Source organism: Dryobates pubescens, chromosome Z, assembly GCF_014839835.1.
Source record: "Dryobates pubescens isolate bDryPub1 chromosome Z, bDryPub1.pri, whole genome shotgun sequence".
Classification (NCBI taxonomy): Eukaryota; Metazoa; Chordata; class Aves; order Piciformes; family Picidae; genus Dryobates; species Dryobates pubescens.
Genome location: NC_071657.1, coordinates 112,521,309 through 112,533,399, shown reverse-complemented (window position 1 = coordinate 112,533,399; position 12,091 = coordinate 112,521,309). Strand labels below are relative to the sequence as shown.

General features: G+C 41.4%; 1 protein-coding gene across 4 annotated transcripts in view; it reads right to left on the bottom strand.

The window, feature by feature from the left end:
• GRM3 (glutamate metabotropic receptor 3) overlaps window positions 1-12,091 on the bottom strand; it is a 114,273-nt gene that overhangs the window by 9,340 nt on the left and 92,842 nt on the right. For all 4 annotated transcript variants that reach the window (XM_054177888.1, XM_054177889.1, XM_054177887.1 and 1 more), the window contains one exon: window positions 2,129-3,195. In XM_054177888.1, the coding sequence (XP_054033863.1) occupies window positions 2,129-3,195 (1,067 nt within the window). The remainder of the gene's footprint in view (window positions 1-2,128; window positions 3,196-12,091) is intronic.

Sequence of the window (12,091 nt, the reverse complement as noted above, 5' to 3'; positions counted from 1 at the left end):
CTACGTTGTTTGTTATCTGTCCTTGTTTTCTTGAGGTTTTTAGCACCTTTCCTAAACTCAGAAAAATAGTTCCAGGGCAGTCATGACAAAAGCATTATTAGCTCCATAGATTTACATGATATTTCATGGGTATACTACTGGTAATAATACCACCCTAAACTAAGGGTGGTCAAAGGATATTCCCCTCCACCTGATCTCTGACCCAGTGAGACTGCATCTGGAATATTGTGTCCAGTTCTGGGCTCCCCAGTTGAAGAGAGACAAGGTACTTGTGGAGAGAGTGTAACAGAGGGCTGCAAAGATGATTAGGGGAAAGGAGCATTTCTCTCAGGAGCAGAGTCTGAGAGACCTGGGGCTCTAGCCTGAAGAAGACAGAGGGGGGATCTTGTCAATGCTTGTAAATATCTGAAGGGTGGCAGTCATGAGGATGGGGGCAGCCTCTTTTGAGTGGTGCCCTTTGATAGAACAAGGGGCCATGGTCACAAATGAGAACACAGGAAGTTCCACCTAAGCATATGGAAAAAATTCTTTTCTTTGAGGATGCTGGAGCACTGGAACAGGCTGCCCAGAGAGGTAGTGCATATGTTCCTTTGCAAACTCCTCTAAGTAAACCTGCCTTATCAGGGGGATTTGACTTGATGATTTCTAGGGGTTGCTTCCAACCCCTATCATTCTATGATTCCATGGTTCTATAATCTACCTTTTTCTGGGCAGAAAGTTGAATTAATTCACTGCAAACTGCTGTAAAGGCCAGCTCCAGCAGTCACTTCTCACATCATAATAACGGTGAGATTTCCAGTAGAGCAGACCTGAATCTTTTCCTGAGTCAATTTCCTTCTGTCAAAAGCTTTGCAACACTATGTGACAATTTAAAAAAATTAACATTTTTTTAATGTTTGTTGGTGAAGGCTGGCCAAAATTTTCTGCTCAGTGGTCTGTGTTTTATCCCCTACAAAGTGGAGAAACAACAAAATGTCTGTATTCAAGCATAATATTTGTTGTTTGTTGTTTGTTTTTTTCCCAAACAACCCTGATTCACAGGAAATTTTGAAACTCATTCCTTATCACCATGAGCCAGCAGTGTGCTCATGCAGACCAGAAGGTGAATCGCATCCTAGGCTGCATTGAAGAGGAGTGTGGTCAGCAGGTCAAGAAAGGAAATTCTTCCCCTTTACTCTGCAATTGTGAGACCCCATCTTAAATATTGCATCCAGTTCTGGTGTCCCCATCATAAGAAAGGCACAGAACAGTTGGAGTGAGTCCAGAGGAGGGCCACAAAGATGATTCAAGGCCTGGAATACCCCTGCTGCAAGGATAAGCTGAGGGAGCTGGGGTTGTTCAGACTAGAGAAGACACTGGGTGGGGACCTTAGAGCTTCCTTCCAATACCTGAAGGGAACCTACAGGAAGGCTGAAGAAGGACTTTTCATAAGTGTGTCTAGCAACAGGACAAGGGGAAATGGTTTGAAGCTGAGGGAGAGTAGGTTTAGACTGGGTTCTAGGAAGCAATTCTTCAGTATGAGGGTGGTGAGACTCTGGAATAGGCTGCCCAGGAAGGTTGTGGATGCCTCTTCCCTGGGGGTGTTCAAGGCCTTGTTGGAAGAGACCTTGAGCAACTGAGTCTAGTTGAGAGGCCATGGTGGGAAAGTTGGAGTAGATGATGTCTAAGATACCTTCCAACATAAGCCACTCTAGGATTTAATGTTCTTTGTTATTCAGGAATGGTTGAATGGTAGATTATTTTGTGGAAAGAGACTAGTTAGTTTGTTTTTTAACTTAAGGCCCACTTCTATCAAATAACTCATTATGACTTATTCTAGCTCATGATGTATAAGGTTTTTCTGTTAATACTTCACATACTGATATACCAGTATAAACATTTAATCCATATGTGATATGTCTATCACAGTCAGACTGGCTCTACTTATCCCTTCCATGCTCAGGCTGAAATGACATCCACTTTCTTGAACTAAAATTTAGTCACATGCTTAGCTGGACATTAACATTGAAACTGCTTTTTTGCAAGGGATCTGGGGGACAAAACCAGTGAAAGAAGCTTTTAGCAAGTACCAAGGCAGTCCCTTAAAGTGATGGACACAGTTTATGGCAACAGATATCCAAAGACTTACTCTGTAGTCACTGGATGTCACATAAAATATGGGGAGAAAGGCCAGCCAAATGATGCACGTTGTGTACATTGTGAAACCGATAAACTTGGCTTCGTTGAAGTTCTCTGGACATTTCCTTGTTTTGAAGGCGTATACAGTGCATAAGACCACGAGGACTACATCATATGTTAAGGAGATTAACATACTGGAATCTTTGACATTGCATTTCAATATGACAGTCTCTCTCTTCTCAGGAAGAGTGTACCGCCTGGTGCCAGGGGCCTCCAAGATAAGCCACACGGACACCACCACAATCTGTACCAAAATGAGACTCAGGCAGATGAAGACCTGAGAACTGGGACTGATGAACTTGGGCCTTTGAGCACCATTCTTTACGCCATCAAATATTCTGGCTATGCAGTTCGTTTTTGTCAGAAGGGCAGAGTAGCAGACAGCAAAGGAACTTCCTAGCCCCAAACGACGCAGGGTGCAGATAGCTGGAGAAGGCTTGGCTATGAAGAAGAAAGTCATGCTGTAAGACAGGAAGACCCCGAAGAGCAATATGTAGCACAGTTCACGACCAGAAGCTTTGACCAAGGGGGTATTGTTGTGCTTGATGAACACTGCAATTACCATAAAAGTGCAAATAAAACCCAGGCATGCAATTGTAACAGGCCCTATTGCCCAAGCATCTTCCCATTTGATGTAGTCTTCTGGTAGGTCGTAACAGCCAGTCAGGTCAGCTGTGGGCCATTTTCCGGGTCCACAGTCTGCACAAGTGAATTCATCAGCCAGGTACTCATAGGTTTCACAAGGAATACAGATCCAACAGCAGACATCTCCTGGTTGCATATTCTTCATCTCATTAGGAGCACAGGGATCGCTGCACTGGGAGACAGGGATGGAGCTCCTGGACCAATGAATAGAGTCAGCCTCAAGTGACAAGGTTTCAGCCCACTGACCAACCTTCACATACGAGTATCTGCCTCCAGTGTACTGGAAATTGAACACGTTGTATCGTCCTATCCCATCTCCATAGGCATCAAATTTTACCATATTGTCCGCAGCATTGGGAGGGTTGAATGGAGCTGTGAAAAAGGAAGGAAGGATGTTATTTTAAAAGATGCAGATGATTTTTTTCCCATCCCTTTGCTGAGCACAGACACCTGACATCTTAGATAACAAAATTCTTTTTCACTTTGCTGCGTGAGATATATTGGTAAATGTTAGATTACAAATGTCCTTACTTTTTTGCCCTGGATACAAACAAATTTCCAATTATTCCCCCCAATATATACGACTGCTATGTTCCACATTTTCTTTTGAAAGAAAGATCTGCTTCTTACTGAGACTCAGCATTGTTTTGTCAAATTCAGCTGCCATGATGTAAGGAAATCTAAATGGTCAGTTTTGAGGCTAAAAGTCTGGAATGCAGTGGAATAGAGGATTCATTTTGAAGATGGCTGAGAAGTAACTATAAAGTTCTCAACAATTTCTTACTATGCCTTTTTCAGTTCTTCCTGTGTTGTATGAAGTTTTAAATCCCTTCTGTTTTGCTTCAGCCTTAACAGTTTCTGGTATTTCTTGTTTGGTCAAAGGTTCTCAGCATGTGCTGCTTTGGTCCTGTATCTTGCTTAGGGAATAGATGAAAAAAGCACAAACTGGGTCTGTGACCTTCTGTGAAATCAATATTATAACACTTCCAGCTGGTAAGCTCCAGAGAGTTTTTGTTTTGCTGCCACATGAGGGCTGTGCAGAGAATGAAGAAATATTAAAAATGTAGGAGGAAATTGCATTTACTGCATGATTTATTAGACGTTTGCTATAACATCATAGATGAACAGCTTTATAGGCAGGAAGCAAAAGGTTGGTGGTTTGTTTTTTTTTTTGGTGGTGTTTTTTGTTTGTTTGTTTGGTTGGTTGTTTTTTTTTTTGTCATTGATGAACAATTAAGGTGATATCATTCCCCTATGTCTTTGGTTACAGAAGCTGTTTCACTGTCATGGCTGGAATAAATCACTTTTCCTGCTTCTGTGCCCATACTGTGTTTGAGCATGAGCAATATTGTATAAGAATGCAATATCTTCCTCCATTTCAGCCTCCAGATACTTTGGATTTTTTACAGTAGACTTATTTATCTTCTATAAAGCACTGAAGCCAAATTCTTCCACCTTTACTCCTTCAGAATATTACCTTCCTTATTTTGAAGTACTCATGCTAAGTTTAGTAAAAGAGACAGTGTTTTTTGGCATGTAAGCCCTAACAGATGCATAACCTGCACCTCTGCATGTGCTGGACTTGGAGCACATTTCTTTCCCAACTTTATTCTTATTTTAGGACAAGGCTGGAAGGTATATTTTTTTTTCTTACAGTCTTTTCTCAATTTGAGCCACAACCTTTTCTTATCTCTGCCCTCTTCTTCACTTTACCATCTCCCCTGTGTCAACCTGTGTCAATGAGCTGTCAGCTCTTGGCTTGGACAGGAGCACACTGTGCTGGGTTAGGAACTGGCTGGAGGACTGAGCCCAGAGAGTGGTGGTAAATGGTGCCACATCCAGCTGGCAGCCAGGCACTAGTGGTGTCCCCCAGGGATCAGTGCTGGGCCCCATCCTGTTTAATATCTTTATCAATGCAGTGCTACAGGCTGGGGTCAGAGTGGCTGGAGAGTGGCCAGGCAGAAAGGGACCTGGAGGTACTGGTTGATAGTAGGCTGAACATGAGCCAGCACTGTGCCCAGGTGGCCAAGAAGGCCAATGGCATCCTGGCCTGTATCAGGAACAGTGTGGCCAGCAGGAGCAGGGAGGTCATTCTGCCCCTGGACTCAGCACTGGTTAGACCACACCTTGAGTCCTGTGTCCAGCTCTGGGACCCTCAGTTTAGGAAAGATATTGAGCTGCTGGAACGTGTCCAGAGATGGGCAACAAAGCTGGGGAGGGGGTTGGATCACAAGCCCTGTGAGGAGAGGCTGAGGGAGCTGGGGTTGTTTAGCCTGGAGAAGAGGAAGCTCAGGGGAAACCTTATTGCTGTCTACAATACCTCAAGGGAGGTTGTAGCCAGGTGGGGGCAGCAGGCAACCAGCACCAGAACAAGAGGACACAGTCTCAAACTGCACCAGGGGAGGTTTAGGCTGGATGTTAGGAAGAAGTTCTTCATAGCAAGAGTGATTGGCCACTGGAATGGGTTGCCCAGGTAGGTGGTGGAGTCACCATCACTGCTGGTGTTTAGGAAGAGACTTGATGGGGTGCTTGGTGCCATGGTTTAGTTGATTAGATAGTGTTGGATGATAGGTTGGACTTGATCTCAAAGGTCTCTTCCAACCTGGTTAATTCTATTCTATTCTATTCTAACTTCAGTGATGTACAGCCTTGGTTTGCATCATTTCACACTAAATCTGGGTAAGTGAGGAATATGTCAGAGGATTATTTTATGTTTTTGTTTACTATTGGCATCTCGTTGTATTGCTGCATAGGTCAACAAGACCTCTGAGAGCACAGAAATTAAAGGCAGCATAACTCTTCCCAAAATGGCCAGTCTTCTTGGAAATAACATTCTCTAACAACTAGCTAAATTCAAAATATAGGTCAGCCTTAAGCATATTAAGCAGCTTCCCTTCTCTCCCTCCTCCTCCTCATGCACAATGATGAAAGCTCTCTCATCCAGAAGCAGCATTAAAGTGAAATCATAATGCAGCACTTAACAGCTCTTCAATAATATGTAGTCATTGGCAGTGTCTTATTTCATTATTCATAATGCTTATACAGATTGTAGAAGCTGTTAACACAGCAGCATTTTTTTAAGAGCCAATTTATTCTATTCAGTGTTATACAAGCCAACTCGCGGTGTAGTGGCACCAGTGGAGCCACAGGTAAGCAAGATGAATTGCAAACTGGTCACATGGCTTATCTTCTGTCAAATGCACAACCTCAAGTACACAGGTACCCCAGTGCAAGTTACGTAGTATCACAGAATCATAGAATGGCTTATCTTGGAAGGGAACTTAGAGATCATCTACTCTAACCTCCCCTTTATGGGCAGGGAGGTCTCTCAACTAGACTTGGATGCTCAAGGCCTCATCCAACCTGGCCTTGAACACCCAGAGGGAAGAGGCATCCACAACCTCTCTAGGCAGCCTATTCCAGAGTCCCACCACCCTCATACTGAAGAACTTCTCCCTAAGATCCATTCCTCTTCATTTGAAGGAATGTGATTTATTTTCCTCTATTAGCAGCCACTAAAAATGAATATTTGATCACCCTAGAGTACAGCTTCCAGGACAAGATGTTAGCAGGTGAAGATGTTTATTACTTTACACAGCAAAGTTATATAGTTTATCAGAAGGCAAATGTGTCACACCTTGCTTGATTACTTTCTACTGGCATGCATGTAATTAAGGCATACAATAGGTTAAAATAACAAAACACTATTCTAACACATCCAACCAAATTCTGCCAAATTTCTCACTTCAGTTACAGGATGTTCACATTCTTTTCTAAGTCCCAGACCAAACATAACCTTCTCTAATTTGAGCAAAGGAAAATCTTACCCTACATTTCCCTCTTTCTCTCTCTCAGTTATTGATAAGGTGTGCTTTCCTAACTCAACGGCAAAATATAGCTGTTCCAAAGCTATCCAAAACCAACCCTTCTCCTACATCAAACCATTCCCTCTTGTCCTGTTGCTAGACACCCTTATGAAAAGTCCCTCTCCAGCCTTTCTGTAGGATCCCTTCAGATATTGGAAGGTAGCTATAAGGTCCCCCATGAGTCTTGTCTTCTCTAGGCTGACCAACCCAAGCTCCCCCAGCCCTTGGATCATCTTTGCAGCCCTCCTCTGGACTTGATCCAATGTCTCTGTGTCTTTCTTAGGATGGTGACACCAGAAATGGATGCAGTATTCAAGGTGGGGTCTCACAAGAGCAGAGTAAAGGGGCAGAATCACCTATCTTGCTCTGCTGGCCACACTCCCTTTCATGCATCCTAGGATACAATTTGCCTTCTGGGCTGCATGATCACACTGCTGGCTCATGGTGACCTTCTCATCAATCAATATACCCAAGCCTCTTTCTTCAGAGCTACTCTTAACCCACTGTGCACCCAGCTGGTATTCATGTCTGGGAATGGTTCGATGCAGATGGAGGACCTTGCACTTTGACTTGTTGAACCTCATGCACATCAACACTTCCGGGCAATAGTTCCTCCATGTAACACATTCAACAACTTAGTTCTGATGGAATATTTACAATTTCAATAAAGTATTTGCCTGGGACTTTGCAGGCAGGTCTGGAATGCAAAGCAGGCACTCTCACATATATAGTTATCTAGAAGCTCAGTACTGTCTTCCATGTGGTTATTCCCACACTACAAATCTGAAGAAAAGATATTTGTAGGGCAATATGTTTTATGTCAACCACAGCTTGTTGCTTGAAACATTCATTTTTAGTGGCTGCTAACAGAGGAAAATAAATCACATTCCTTCAAATGAACAGGATGAAATCTTTTAGCCAAACAATGATGCATTCAATTATAGTATGGTGAGCCAAAGCCTACAAATGAGCTTACTGGATGGCAGCAATTAATATACCTACCAATTACATACAAAATCACTAAAGCATTTTAGTTTGTTTATCAACATATTCTAGATCCTGTAGAAGCACTTCCAAAAGTAATTTTTGTTTAGGAAATAAAATGCAGTGATAATTATTAAAATAAAATGCTTATAGGGAAGAATATAATATTGTAAGAAAACAGGTCTTTATGGTTTAAAGTAAAAATAGCAGTATTTCCATATTGGTTGAAGATTTTCCCAGGTCATGTCATAAGTCATTCTGAGAATTTATTGTTATTTTTTTTCTGCAGGTGCATTTCAACTTTGAGAGTAAACCTACAATCTTTATAGCAGGTAATTCTGGCAAGCCTCTTTCACGGTTGTAGCTAAGCTGGCTTGGATTTGTCCCTTGAGAGATGAGAGACAAGATTCTCTAGGTCTATGCATGCTGTTAGCTAAGAGGCTGTCTGAATGACAAGAGCAGCTTTGTTTCCTTTGAGCAGTATCTTTGAATCTTCTCCTCCCCTTGGAGTTCACAAAATGAATTACCCTTATGTAAAGTAGTTGCCCAGAAGAAATTCCATAAAAGAAGTTATGAAGGAAAAGAAAGGGTAATTAAAAGTGACATAAAGATAAACCAGTGTTACTTTGTGCTCCAGCTTGCAGAAGTTCAGCAATGAACATACAATAACAGTAACATTAATGAGATCAGGAAAAACAGGTATACAGAGTGCAGAATACAGTAGCCTACAGAGGCAGTCCACCTTTGTCTTTCCATTGGCTTGCCTTAGGTGATCCTGCTTTGGCAGGGGAGCTGGACTTGATATCCAGAAGTCCCTTCCAACCCCTTCTATTCTACGATTTTATGAATTATGTGCTTGTGTATTCTTAGAAACAGTTTTGGACATCTCAATACAGGAAAGATGTTGAGCTGCTGGAGCGAGTGCAGAGGAGGGTAATGAAGCTGGTGAAGAGCCTGGAGAATAAATCTTATGAGGAACGACTGAAGGAGCTGGGGCTGTTTAGTTTAGAGAAGAGGAGGCTGAGGGGAGACCTCCTTGCTCTCTACAACTACCTGAAAGGATGTTGTAGAGAGGCTGGTGTTGGTCTCTTCTTACAGGTGATTAGTGATAGAAGAAGAGGGAATAGCCTCAAGCTGGGTAGGTTTAGACTGGACATTAGGAAGAAGTTTTTCACAGAAAGAGTGGTCAAGCATTGCAATGTGCTGCCCAGGGAGGTGGTTGAGTCAGCAACCCTGGATGTATTTAAAGGTTGTTTGGATGTGGTGCTTGGGGATATGGTTTAGGGGTGAACCTTGTAGAGCAGGGTTATTGGTTGGACTTGGTGATCCTGATGGTCTTTTCCACCCTGAATGTTTCTGAGATTCTATGATTCTGTATTGCTTCCATTTGGAAATCTGTAATTTTTGGTGCCACCGATGGACAGCTCTTGGTGACATGAAAGAATTCAGAAAGAAAGTTAAGAAAGTTCTGAAGGGGGTATTTATTTTATTTATTTTTTTTTTTTTAAATTTTAACCTTCCTTTTAACCTTCTAATTCTGCATATTTGCTCAGCTGGGTGAAAAATACAGAGGATTTTTTTTTTTTTTAAGCAGATGAGGAAAAGAAAGCAGGTTTAATCCTATTTAGGCAGTGGGAACTTCTGAGAGACAGAACAGCCTAGAAAAAGATGAGTGCCATCTTAACTGGCTTGGAATCAGATTGGGTTTTGTTTGCCAGCAAAATCTTTGGGCCAGAAAGCATATCTTGCATACAGTCTTGCATGTGTCTGATACAGAGATGAGAGTGTATAGATGTCTTATTGTAAATATCAGAAACACTTCCTGATAGGAATGAAGACGGGTATGTGTACATCTGAGAATATCCTTCACATCCAATAAAAAAGGCATCCGTTCTACCCTTGCAAAGTGTATTCTTTCAAAACAAGGTACGGATCAGAGCACAGCTCACTAGCTAGGAGGCAATTCATTAATAGCAAGGCTTGATGAAAGCTCTGCAGTTTTTCAGTTTAGCAGTTTGAAAAGCTGTGGGATTTTGTGTGGTTTGGAAAGAAATGTAAAAAGAACTATTATGTGCACCAAAGGCACCTTCTTCAATAGCTTGCTAGGCCCATAGACTTTCATCAAATAGACTATAAGGGGATCATGTTTAAAAAGAAATGCAAATGTGAATAAGGAACAGGCTGGAGTTTCTGAAAAGTTGAGTAAAGCCTCCCTAGATTCACTAGATGGTGCTGCAAAAACTCTGACCTTCTGATTTAAGAATGAAAATCAAGACATTTGTTTATGTAACAGGGAAAAAAAAGCATTTTAATGCTTCCTACTCCTTTCTGTTACATTTCCTGGGTAATACCTTTTTAAAGTGCTGTAAGGATTGCCTTGATGATAATATAACAGGATGCAGTGTGTTTGTCCACCAAACATGTCTGTGTATATAATGACTGAACAGTATCACAAGGAACATGTTTATATTTTAATTTCCTTGTACTTTTAGCTAGATATGGTTTGTTGAGGTCAAAGTGACTTATTTTTGCTTGGCTGAACATTCAGATTGAGTAATGGAGACCTGATACACCCACTCTAGCTTCTATCTCAGCATAATGCAGCTGGTTTCACACTTAATTGGCAGAAGGGACATAGAAATACAGCAATTTAAAAGTTAATATAGGGAAAGCTCAGCGTGAAGTGTCAATAGATTGTGCATTTGCACAATTATTAAATAATGAGCAAACTTAAAATATCAGTCTTTTCACAGTCACTGATATTTTTCAGTCAACCCCTTCACTGCCATTTCTGGATGTGTTTGGGTCATATCTAGTATTGCTTCATTCCATTCAAGGAATGAATGAAGCTGTTTAATCTGGTACAAATGTCATTTCCGAGTTTAGGTCTACAGTTTTTCCATTCAACTTTACAGTTTGTCTCTCAGATGAGAAACTCGACTGCTGTAGGGAATTTTAACACAGGCCATAAACCCCCCAAATGTTTGCAGCAGTCAGAGACAGAAATGTTTCTCCAGGCCTAGTTGCAAAGATCTATGGCATGGGTATCTGCATATAAACTAGGTATCCCAAGTTTCTGTCCTACAGAAGTGAACGGGTATTTCTAGGATTTACCTTAGAGTAGGTACCTGGATTCTACCTTCTTTTTCCTACTGATCATCATGAGTGTGACTAAAATACATCTATAATATATGTATCTGAAGTTAGATGAAAGGAGTATCACCAAGGTTTGGAGTATGCAGGATCGCAATGGGAGCACCAAGTGATAGCCCCTTGTACAAGCTCTCTGCAATGTATTGCAAAGGTGTGTCTCTTGCAAGCCGTCTGCATGGGCTGCTGTGAGGCTATTGGATATAGCAGGCCTGGAGAAAAGTAATGTGGATGCTGGCAAAATGAACAAAGAAGGGCCTGAAAGATTAGCACAATTAATTTAGCTTGTCGTTCTCCTCAGCCTGGCTGAACACAGATCTCCCTATCTATCTTTCCTATGAATCACTTGTCTGAAGCACAACGGTTTAAATTTTCAGGTGTGTGTTGTCCTCTTGTTGTGTGGCCCTTGGGCTTATGTGTGGTCTTTAGAACTTGGGGAGTAAGAATGAGACAATGAGTTACTGTCCTGGTTTAAGACAGCCTGCTCTCAGAAGCAAGATTACTCTCCCTTCTACCCCCTGACTGGGAGGGAAAGTAACATGAAAAGCCCTGGGTTGACATAAGGAGTTTAATGGAAATAATATAATGTGTAATTACCTTAGCCTATTTTGCAGCAAAAGAAGAAGCAGCAGCAGAAGCCAGTGACAAAATGACCCCTTTATCCCCAAAGCCCACAGCCTGCCCTGAAGGCCAACCCCCCAACACCAGGAACCGAAAGCAGCAACCAGAAACCTCTCAATGTTACAATTTGAACTTGAAGACTTTGCTCCTGACAACACTTTGGTTTCAAAGCTGGCATAAAGTCAGCACAGTATCAAACATCCATCAGCAGATTCAACTGAAGCCATGACAGCTACAAGTGTTCAAGGACATGATGAAATCACTCTTATTTTTAAAGAAAATTTAAGGTAATAAAATAGAATTTCTAATTTCTTGAAGGACTTGGATTTAGAGACATGGAAGGCAGAAAGCATGCCAGTGTTTTGTAGTCTATTTCTTCTTAAAAGTACAGAACATATTGTTTGAAATCAAGAAAAAATCTTTAATTTCTTTAACTAAGATTGCATGATTCCAACTTGAAAATAAATCAAACATTCATGGAAAAGGTGTTTTTCTTTATTTAATAGGTCTGCTAGGTTGATAATTTCCATGAATGAGTGGTGAGATTCCTACATAGCAATTCCTTTGATATAATTATTTTAATTCAAAATTATCTACTGTAGGAAATGTCTGACATTAACAATAAGTTTGCAATTACAGAGGAGATT